The following is a 12,148-nucleotide window of genomic DNA, read 5'->3' on the forward strand; positions in this document are numbered from 1 at the left end:
GATTCATAGTCAGAAGTGATTTGATGGCAGTTAATATGCATACAAAGTTGAGGTTGTTTTTACATGAAATTAGCAATACTACTAAGTCACAGAAACCTGACCCTCAGTGATCTTTCATGAAAAGGGATCTCAGATCCTTCATCACAGGGCCGCTGCTCTGATTTTTTGTGTGAGATAGAGGATTTCATCTGCCTGTCTTCCAAGAGTGTGCAAAGCACACATATATTTTCCTCTTTTACACATACTCATTCTACATGGGAATAGGTGTGGTAACATATCCTAGAATAGCTTCTGTCATTTAGCATTTGCCTTCCAGACAATTCTATCAAAACATTTGATATTCCACCCTGAAGGCATTCTGCCTTATGAGAATGGGTGGGATGTAATCTCTAACCCCACCTTCACCCCGCCCAGGTTGCAGTGCTTGCCTTCAAGGAATATGCATCCCTGCATTCCCCATCTAATTGCCATGGCTTTGATCCATGTTCTTCAGCTCCCTTTGGCTGCTTTTCAGCCTAAACAAGTGGAAGATCCATTCATGAATTTCCTGGCAGCGCATCTTGTAGACCCCTAAAAACAACTTTAGTTAAAAATGAGTGCATAAATCACAAGGATGTAAAGCTCTTTAAAGAACAGATGGAGCAGTAGTGCACCTTCTGATGCAATCTCTTGGGGGAATCTGAGAGGTGATGCTGAACATGCCGCAAATAAGTACTGCCTGGTTCACTTTGTTCTTCGCTCTCAAATAGCTGAACTAAAACTCACCCAAAGCCAATTTCAAAATTAAATATTAAACTTGCCCCAGTTGTTAAACAGGTTATTCAAAGAGGAATTTTGAAGGTGTCTGTTTTCCCATCAGCTAAGTCATATCCTGATTTTCTAAAAAGAAAGCAAATCCTGGCAGGACCATCGTTAGTACATTGCTGATCACAGTGATAAAGTCTTAGTTTGGGGGCACATATCTCCTGTTTCAGGATCCATTTCAGGTTGTTAAAGGAATATCAAAGCAAGTCATTGGAAGGCTACAACCTTTTGGGAAAATAGCTTATATTGCCCTAAGTGATATATTTCATAAAGTTAAGAATAAAGTCCTGCTGGATCAGACCAAAGATTGGTTTTCAAAGAAACTGGTGAAGGAAAAGCAGAATATGGTCAGTGGTTCAGAACATGTAAAGATAAAAACACTAAATCCTGGGCTGATTCTGCTTATTCCTCCCCCACCCCCCTTGTCGATCCTGCTGAATTCAGATCTATTTGAATCTGGGTCATCCTCTTTTTTCCAGAATTGAAACAGACTGTGTTCTACACTTGTGTGGCTCCTCTCTCCTTCCAGTTTGATTGGGGAAGCTCAGAGCATGGAGGAAAGCAGTGGTTATGAAGGTCCAGCCATCATGGAAGGAGCACAAGGCTGGAGAGGGGTTTATTTCCTGCTGTTCTACAGCCAAACCAAGTGGGGGGAGGGGGGTGATGAAGCATGAGGCTGTTTGTTTATTTTTATTTTTCTGAATGAACAAGTGGGGAAGAAGTGTGGGCTTTGAGCCCAGTCACTTTAGAAATGAGAGCAAAAATAAGTCTTGTGAGGGAATGGCAACTGGGAATCAGGCAGTCTTTGAACTGACACCCTGGCCAACCAGGAGTTAATCCAGCAAAACACAGAGTTCTACACTTAACACTGGGGCTCTGGGAGTGGTTTTCTCAAACATAGTGAATTATATCTGCTCCTGGATATCACAGGGGAAAGGTAGTGTCACCATGAAACAATCATAGATGTTGAAAAGGGAAAAATTAAAGCACTAAATTTCAGAATGGAAATCAAATAACATATAGATGACTTTAAAATTCAGGGTCACAGGGATAAAAAGCCCAGTGCAGATTTAGCCCAAGTGATACCTCAGCAGCCACTTTTGTAATTCCTAAAGGCAACCAGTGAAGGAACCCCTTATGAATCAGATAAGCTTTCTGGCCTTCATGATTGATTCATAAAGTATGAGAACCAAATAGTTTTAAAAAATAAAACAAATATATAAAACATGTTAGGTACCTCTGTTTTGTTTTCATTAAATATTTCACAGTACGTCTATTAACTGCAGACAAAGGTACACAATTTCCCCCCTAACTGACTACAGAAGAAATCTGCTAAATACAAATTGTGCAATCTGCTACATCTCAACCGCTCAACTGGAATTAATGAGACTAGTCCATCAGTTTGATGGGAATTGTAGAGATGTAACAGTGGGCAGGTATTAACCCATTGCTTTTACCAGGCAATTTGGATGGCCAGCTTTCCTTTGGCTTGCCTCCATTTATCATTTTTCAGGACTGTTACGCTTCTCCTCCTGCCCTCTTCAACCCAATGTGCTTGTGACTTCTCATAAATGGATCCATCTTGCAATGACAGAGAAGATGGATGAGTGCAGAAAGGGGTGGAGGAAACTACAAATGATATACAGTCTTGAATTATGTGAATCAAATTACTTAAGCATCTTTTTGAATTTGTTGCAACTCTCATTTATGCCAAATTGGTGTGAGAAGTGGTAGGAAAAAGGAATTTGTTTAGAAGTTCAATAATCCTTGGCATATGTTTCTTTTTATTTGATCCATGATAAAATATATTATATTATGGAAAGTTGCCCTAGACTATCATTGCAACATGACTCTGAAGATTTTATTTGGGGAAATCCATAATGAATTGTTGATTGCATTTGCTAATAATTATTTTATAGGTGTTGGGTTATTTTATCTAGCAGCTCAAATCACTTGGGCATCTAAAACTAGTTTTTAATATAGTGCAGAGAATTAATGATATCAGTTCTCGTAGTTCAGAATCAGCAGATAGGCATACATCCGTGGCCTTATAAATTAACTCTTTAGCAAATAAATTGTCAAATGAAATATCTACTTTTTAAACTATCCCTCTAGGTCTTAGTCTCGCAAGTCTAAGGGTTTTTAATTTAGCCCTACTTTCAGTTTTGTTGGTGAAGAGATTTAAGCAAATTTGTCTGCCTTGAAAGAATATTTATTTGTTGAAATAATGTTACAGAGTCTGTTTTACATAGAGTTGCCAGCTCTGGGTTGGGAAATGTGTGACTTAGGGGGGAGCCGGGAGTGTGCAGGATATGGGGTGGGGAAGGACCTCAGTTGAGTATAATGTTATGGAGTCCACCCTCCAAAGCAGCCTTTTCTCCAGGGGAACAGGTCTCTGTAGTCTGGAGATTAGTTATAATTTCAGGAGACTGACTGATATTCCTATTTGTGTATTGTTCTGGATCTCAATTTAATCTGCTGATGTCCCGAGAGAGCATCAGAATTTGTGGTTTCATCATTGCTTCTTGTTACAAATGAAAGGCGTATATTATCAGTGGCAAAATTCTTTTCTACTACTAGAGTGCAATTTTAAAAGACAAAGTCTGTGTAAGAGGACATTTTACTTATGTTCTATCAGATTAGTATGGTTATTGGACTGAAACAGAAATAAACTGAACTAAGCTTTCATATGAGGATGCATTACATATATAAAACTGTGTTTTGTGGATAAAAGAAGATGTGACAGTTTTAAAAGGTAGCTGAAAATCAGCTTAAAATGTTCTAAATTTTAGGTGTGGTTAGGGGAAGGGCACATTTTGTGGGCATTTTTGCTACCCATGAATGGTGCCTCTCTGGTTTTTCACTCCTTTTGAAAGGGTATGAGTATCTGATTATGAAGTAAGAAGGATGATGTTTCCACTTTGATCCAGTGGTTTAGCATAGTTTAACGTGGGCATAATATAGAATGGAGGCTGATTCAGATAGCCATGTGAGGGCAATAAGGGGCAGTTTGCAAGTATCAGTACAACTAGATCTGGATCAGTGCAAAACTCTTGCTGGAACAAAACTTCTATTGCAGTGCAGTATAACAGAATAAGGACTTTGTTTGGCAGGTTTAGGGGAAATTGTCATGTAACCAAAACTCAATAGACTATGCCACCCAAGATGTCATTGTTTGTTAGATTTATTTAAATGAATTTAATTAAAATATTTGCATTCTGTCTCTGTATCTTTTAAACATTCTAATTAAACGAGTAAAAAAAAGGAAAAGGACATTGCAACAGAATTCACCACCCAGTATAAGAACAATGATTCTATGAATGGAACAGCTAACAATTCCTAGTATAGAGGGGGAGGGAACATAAACGTCTTGATAGTACATAAATATTTGAAGCCTGAGAGTACAAATTTAGTGTCCGGTGAACTTCTATGGAGACTGTGTATGCATCTGAAAGAGCCCTGCCTCACGTACCTTGCTCCAGAATGGGACAGCAAATAGGGCCTGTTATAAAGGTTTCTGCTGATGGCCTATGATCATACAGTGAAAAAGGGGGGGAAATCCTTAAATGGGAGAGAAGCTGTAGAGTATTGGGGATATGAAGAGTTGTGGGGGAAAATGATGTATGGCATTTTGAAGGGGTTTTATGCATATTTCTTTGTGTCAGAAATAATCCCTAATGAAACCACAGTGCCAGTCTAAGGATTGCCTCAGATAATAAGTTAATGTATTCATATATGTAATCTGCTTGAAATTGTATAGGTCCAATTAATAAAGAAAGAATAGTTTGTTTTTTTATATGATGCACACATATATCACAGTATTTCTTTATTTTTCCATTCATACCTTGCCCTTCCCTGAAGGCTCAAGGTAGCTTACGAAAGGGTTTAAATACTCAACAAATCAAATATAAAATTATGCTTAATCAGCCCAATTAATTCAAAGTCTACAGCCGCTGCCTCTTTATGAGGAACTTATAGGTGGTTACTGAACCCCATGTGGGCATATGGAGTCCTTCGAGGGTTTGTCTAGGGAAGTACTTTCAAGCGGGGAGGCCAGGATCTTGGTGTTATTTCTCAGCCTCAACCATAGGTCGGGCAGAAAAGCTCTGTCTTACAAGCCCTGCAGCACTGTCTAAGGTTCCTCAGGGCCCTGATCTCATTGGGTAGAACGTTCCACCAGGCATTCTATTAGAAAAGGCATTCCCTCTGGTGTATTAAAAGGGATAATGACCCTTCTTGGATTGTGCTCATCACCTGTAGATTGCATAATTATTTGTATTTTTAAACTATACTGTTTTTTAAAACCTGCTACTCAATTAATCAAGGGCACATTTTAATCAGTCCAAAGTTTTCATCTCACTGATTAATCTATTAAATGTTGCAGCACAACCAAGTGTTAGACAGATTATTTTATATTTTTGATACCAATATTACAAATTAATTTTGATACAGGAATAACTGAAAATTCATCTACTGGGGGCTCTTGTTTTACTGGCAAAACAAGTAATGAAAGACCATAAAATAGATCAGTGTTCAATTTTTCCATCCAGTTTCTTCTAATGGAAACAGTTTCCTTGTTTTCAGAAATCATTCAGACAGCAAATACAATCCTATGAGTTGGGAGTAAATGCCACTAAATATAAGCAGACTTACATTTCAGTAACTTGGACTGTTAGTAACATAGCTTTCGCTGCTAGAATCTTGCACTGGAATCTTTCCTTCTTTATTCTGAGAAAATTGAAAGTGTGCCAAAATGTCAAAGAATAAAACTATGTATTTTTCATCTCTTTTCCCTGATGAGGAACTCTTTCAGTTTTGGCCTTTGAACTGATTCACCCACGCACAGCCTTGGTCACTCTTGATCTTGTCTATCAATTACTGATTTGGCTCTCAGATGAGGATTATTCCCTGTTTTTCCAGCATTGTATCCTTTCCAACACTGTATACAATTTACCTTTATGATCTGCCTCTTGCTCTTTCCATGACCAACAATTTGTTCACTCAGTGGCTTTATTAGACGAACCATTCTGTCACTTGGGTTTAGTCCTTAGACACTGAACTTTCAGACTTCAGCTTATCTGTATCAGTAACTTGTGTCTCATTTGCCCTACTCTCTCAATGAACTATTTTTTTCCTTCTCCTACCTAGCTGTGAAACATTTCACCCATTCATTATCTCTGTTCACAGTCTGATACAGTTGAACATTCCTAGAAGAGAATGAAAACCAGCTAATCAGCTAAACAACAGTACTAACTTTTCCTGATCCTCACCAGCTCTAAAATTCCTTGGCATGTCTTCATCTTTGACGTTGAACTAATGCCTTCTACATGCCACTTCCCAGTCCATTGACCATTTGCTCTTCTTTTTCAACAATAAAATGAAAACTATCCAATTTCTATTTCTCCCTCACCATTTTCTTCCAGTTCTCCTCTTTCTCACACCTTTATTTATGCAAGTCTTTAATCAGGCTCTGCATCCACATGGTCCCTTAAGGGGACCCCCAAAAACTAGGGGAGGTCAGTGCACAAGCTTGGCCGCTCTGAAATTGACCCTTCCCATGCTCCAATTCCACTTCATTTGCCCAGGTCTCTCAATGAACTATTTTTTCCTTCTCCGACCTAGCTGTGAAACATTTCACCCATTCATTATCTCTGTTCACAGTCTGATACAGTTGAACATTCCTGGAAGAGAATGAAAACCAGCTAATCAGCTAATCTGCTGTTAAAAATCATTCTTATTATTCTCTTACCATGTTGTGCCCTTTTAAAAAATCTCTGCACTTGCATTCTCAGTTCCTAGAACCAGCACAAATTCTTCACCTTCACCTTTGAAGTCCTGTCCCCCCACCCCCGCATCTTTGGTCATATCCTAATATGACCTCTATGAGCTTCATTACCCTCAACCTTCTTGCTCTCTCACATGTCCTTACCCTTTCACCCTTTCATCCTTTTTCTTTTTTTTTTTCTTTTTCTTTTCTTTTCTTTCTTTTCTTTTTTATGGAGCTTTTGGCATAACCATGTAGTCTTGGTTCTTTACGGAAATGATCCCTAAGCACATGTTGATGGAATGAATGTATGTCTCTGCTTCTATCTCCCTTTGTTGTTTCTGTTCTGTCACATTTTATACTGAAAGCTCTTCAGGGAAGCAACATGTCTTTTTCCTCTGTAAAAGATGAAGTAATAGCAAGTATCAAAATGCCTGATACTAATTAAGACTCAAAATACATTCTCTTGCACTGGATGTATCAGATGTCTGGATGTATCAGAACCAAAATTTATAGGAAGTTTGAACAACCTTTGTGTATCATCTGCCATACAAACAGAATGTAATAACTTCTCTATTATTCTTTATAGGTTTTGGCTTCAGATTGAAACTTCGTGGAAAGCTGGATCCGAAGCCATCATTGCTTTTGATAATGTCTCTCTCAGCCTGGACTGTTATTTAACAAGTGAGTTCCCTGTGATTAACTTTTTATCCTGCAGTTCACTGCCCCTGTATTGAACTCCCACAAATCTACTTGTGGTGGGTTTCCTCCTTACAGAGATGTAAAACAGAAAGTGCAACTCAGGTTTTTCCTTTTATCATTTCCACATAGTTTGCAAAGCTGTCCTGAGAAAGGCAGGCCCAGTTGAGGGAGTCTGGCCACTGTTCTCAGTGTATTTTATTGCATAGGCTTATATACTGTCCTTCCAGCAAGCAGGCTCTAGGTGATTTACAACAATCATCAATTAAAACATCCTGGTTGGCAATGTAGCTCACACAGAGCAGAAAAAAACAAAACCCTACTGAGCAAGCAGCACCAAGCAGGTCTGAGACATTTGGGGATGGGCTCACACACCTTGTCTTCATACCACTTATTGCTGGCATTGCTCCTCTTAACTCTCTTCCTGCTTATAGTATCAGCACAGAAGAATCAACCTGATGAATATCTTGCCAGCTACACCCCCCCAGTAGCCCAGCAATCACTCCTCCCACCAACAGCTGAGCCACAACTGCATATTTTTAAAGACCCAATTAAAAGGTTAAAGGAGGGGGGAATGTAACTTGGCATTGCCATTTTCAGATGGACATTGCCATTTTAAGTTGGATTACTTGAAAGCAGAACTCTACAGACAGCCTGCGGTGTCCCTTTAAGTTGGAACTAAGAATGTTGTTTTTTGTTCTGGCTTAAATGAGAAAGTGCCAGGAGCTGTTCACAGAAGTAGCACAACTTTGTATAGAAACTCCACACAAAACGGAACCATGTTGTATGCTACTCACAGGGAATTCTCCAGGTGGAGACAGCCCAGGAGGCTAGTCTAGGAAACAGTGAGAATTTGGGTTATCCCACAGTATGACTTGTTTAAACATTAAAGCCCCAAAGGACAAAAGGATTGCTACTCCAATATTTATTTATTTGTTTGTTTGTTTGTTTATTTATTTGTTTATTTATTTATTTATTTATTTATCGCCCTCCCTGAAGGCTCAGGGCGGTTTACAGGAAACAACAAAATACTACAGGTAACTCACATATGAAGTGAGATTGCCTTCAGAGGGCTTTTCCATGTTCCCCCACATTTGGGACTGAGGGGAGTAATGAGAAGAAAGAGGGTTTGTTCCTTATCAAATTCATCTACTTCCATTTTTGCTGTCTTAATGCTGCAGGACATTGCAAACATTCATTTTTGTAATGATATTTAAGATATTTTCCTCATGATTTCTGTCACTACTTTTAGTTTAATGAACAACAATACTTCTTATAGCACTATAATTACTGCTACATATAGTAGCTTTATATCTATAGGCTGCTCTGCATAACTGCGGTATCTTTCTTTGTTGCTTTGTACAAAAGTGTTCATGGTATTCCTAGCAACACCTTTCTAGTTGATTAGTACTGGCAGTGCTGCTGCATATTTATGTGGTTCCTTAAGCTGTGCATTGGCCTAACTGCCTTTCCTGTCCTCAATCCCTCATCCACTGAAATTTTTGCTTTTTGCTAACTTTCCCTTCACCCAGTCCCCCCTCCGCCGTGGAGCCACTGTATCTCTAAAGCAAACCACTCCATTCAGTCAATGCCATCTGTAGCTCTGTCCTTTATTTCTAATGAGTTCCATTTGTTGGTACATTTCTGTGTCCGAATGCCAAATGCCAATGTTGTTGAATTTCAGCTTCTGTGATTAGAGGCTTGGTTTTTAAAAAATATTATGTGTAGCAGTTAAATTGTGATTGAAGATGAATTGCACACTGCCATTTTTAAAGCTAAACATAAATGCTGGAACTGGAGAATTGGGCAGCATCCACTGTGATTCTTCTGTTAGCAGTTATATCCCTCCATCTTGTCAGTATCTTCAGTATGCATGCCATCCTCCCCACCCTCCTCTGTTTTTCCCTCCATTTGTTTGGGATCCCACAGCAGTGGTGGATTCCAGCCTGCCCTGCCTTTTTTTCCACCATCAAACTCTTGGCCCAGTTTGATCAGCCACCAGCTGTTGTCCTCCTCGGTCTGCCAGACCAACAACTCACCATTGCAGCACAATTGTAAACCAGACTGCTTTTTTGTGTGTTCCAGTTAATGAAGAGCGGACACATCGAGACAGAATCCCAGAGGTGGGCAACCTGGCAGTCGAAAGGCGTGGTCATGAAAGGGAAGCTGGCAGTCCAGGAAGCTCAAAGCACTTTTACAATGGCTCTGTTGACCTGGCAGGTATGGAGGTTATATCTTGGAAGTCATTATGAGAATGCAGCCCTCCATCCGGCATAGTAGATTGATTAGCAAGTGGGGGAATAGTGCAATGGAAATCAGAAGTCAGAGCAAAGTATTCACTGTAAAATTTCTTTCATTTATTTGACTGCTAAAATAAATTCAGAGGGCTATGGAGAAAAAGGATTTTTTTAAGGTTTCTTAATAACTGCAGGCCTTCTTTATCTGGTAGATCTGTCCTGGTCATCCATTTTTCAGATCTGTAGACCTCTAGGGGGCATATCCTTTCTCTTTTCTCCTGGTCTAATTTGTGTTGGTCCTAGGGTAATTTGTACATTTCTAACAAAGTCTTTGCTTGATTTTCCTGGGGAAAGGAGCTGGAGAGAATTATCCTTACTAGTTTCCTTTCATTGTCAAATTCTGTTCAGTTCAAAGTACATATAGTTGCCCCCAATTGTTGATCATATCTGACATGCTATTGGATTGTAACTTGTTTGGGAGCTACTAGAGGAAAAGATGCTAGACTATGACAAAAACATATGGAAAACCATTCTAGGTCATGCCAGGCATCTGCTATGCACAGCATTCTTTCTCTAGTAACCGGATGGAGGTCAGTTAGAATAATTCAGATGTACTGCTCAGAGAAAACCTACTCTCTCTCTAAGCATCCACATTAAAACAGCAGCTCTTCTGTGTGGCAAGCTACATGGGATACAAGTGTGTGTGTGTGTGTGTGTGTGTGTGTGGTGGTCATATCTTCAGATACATAATTTAGCTGCAATTACTGGCCTGGAAAATCTGAACTGGGACCTGGGTACTAGGAAAGGATAGTTAACTCTCACATACTTAATATGTCATAGCAGCATGTCTGGGTATTTAAAGGGGAAAGAAGGTGTCTTTTTTAGGCTTATGTGGCCAGAAGGGAATCATGTTCAATCATTCAAATTCCCAGCACCTCAGCCCTAATTTATATTTCCTCCCCCCCCCAAAAAAAATCTGCTTTTTTAGAAGCTAAATTACATAGCTGGGGATATGGTTACAGTTTCCCAGCATCACATGTAGCTTGGCCCCAGTAGTAGGATATCTGAACAGTGGTAAATCCAGTACTATTACAACTGCTAATATTAGTACTACAGTGAGTAACATATCCAGATTTCTTTCTGGAAGATACAAGAGAAGACAACGTCCCATTTCTACCAGTACACTAATCTCTTATCTTTCTGAAGTAAAAATGGGAAATTTAAGTTAACATTTTGTAATTGAAATATGCTGGGAAAATGTGGGAACCAAATTAAATGGTTTGGCCTTCTTTCTGCTGTGTGGTGCAATGTACTTTCTGGGTTCAGCACTGCTTCCAGCCCCTACAGTTTTTCCCAGAAGCAGCTGGTGTGGCAGCACCTCCCAACATGAGCCATTTGGAAAAGATTTCAGTCCAAACACAGAAATGGCACTGACTCTTCTGATAGCTCCTGCAGTGCTTCTGAAGGTTACTGATGGCAGAAGATAAAGGTGACTGATGGGGGGTCTACAGTGGCTGCCAGGAATGAGTAAAAGGGTACAGATGCATCTGCTATAGTCAAGCTGCACTCTTAAGTCCTTTTTCAAAAGTGGACATGGAATATCTAGGGAAATGAATTACTGTCATGGGAAATGCCGTAAACATATATATTAATGCTGTTACTGCTGATTACATTAGAGTGTTTGCACAGCACTTTTGAGACACGAAGTGCTTCTGGAATGTTGCTCCATTCATTTCTTTCCATGTGTCTGACAAGAGGGAGATTCCTGGTGCTGTGCTTGAATGTGTAACGTTAGGTCATAATTACCACACTACATCTTGTGGGGTTTGTTACATGTCCCCTATAAAAAAACAGGCTTGCTCTTGAGTTGCCATTCCCCATTGCAAGAACAATAAAGCAGGTCAGAGTAAGCTACTTATGTGTAAAATGGATATTAGCACTCTTTTTTTCTGTGGGGCAGCTTACTCTTGAGTCATTTAAAGGCAATGTAGCCCATATTCCTTTTTAAAAAACCAGTAGCACAGAAAACTAATTTTAGCATGCAGAAAAAACAAATTAAGGTGGATAGCCATATTGGTCTGAAGTAATACAACAAAATTTGAGTCCAGTGGCACCTTTAAGACCAACAAAGATTTATTCATGGTTTGAGCTTTTGTGTGCATGCATAGTTCCTCAGACATTGGAACAGGGATCATAAGGTACAGATATAAGGAGAAAGTTAATTAGTAGCAAATTACAAAGCAGGCAGTGTGGATGTTCACTAGAGAGCCAGCTTGGTGTAGTGGTGAGGAGTGCAGACTTCTAATCTGGCGAGCTGGGTTTGATTCCCTGTTCCTCCACATGCAGCCAACTAGGTGACCTTGGGCTCACCACGGTGCTGATAAAGCTGTTCTGACCAAGCAGTAATATCAGGGCTCTCTCAGCCTCACATACCTCACTGTTGTCTGTTGTGGGGAGAGTAAAGGGAAGGCAAATGTAAGCCACTTTGAGACTCCTTTGGGTAGAAAAAAGTGGTATATAAGAACCAACTTTTCTTCTTCATCATCTCTTTCAAACAAATCTAACTCTTTTCCATGATGGTTATTGGCAGTACTATCCTAAACAGAGTTACATGCTTCTGAATCCATTGATGTCAATTTTATTA

The 12,148-nt window shown here is 39.5% G+C and overlaps 1 protein-coding gene across 1 annotated transcript in view; it reads left to right on the top strand.

The window, feature by feature from the left end:
• The window catches only part of ALK (ALK receptor tyrosine kinase), an 816,801-nt gene that overhangs the window by 702,544 nt on the left and 102,109 nt on the right, over window positions 1–12,148 (top strand). The window contains exons 10-11 of the mRNA XM_077341212.1: window positions 7,158–7,252; window positions 9,353–9,487. Of these exons, the coding sequence (XP_077197327.1) occupies window positions 7,158–7,252; window positions 9,353–9,487 (230 nt within the window). The remainder of the gene's footprint in view (window positions 1–7,157; window positions 7,253–9,352; window positions 9,488–12,148) is intronic.

The sequence above is a fragment of the Paroedura picta genome, chromosome 1, assembly GCF_049243985.1.
Source record: "Paroedura picta isolate Pp20150507F chromosome 1, Ppicta_v3.0, whole genome shotgun sequence".
NCBI lineage: Eukaryota > Metazoa > Chordata > Lepidosauria > Squamata > Gekkonidae > Paroedura > Paroedura picta.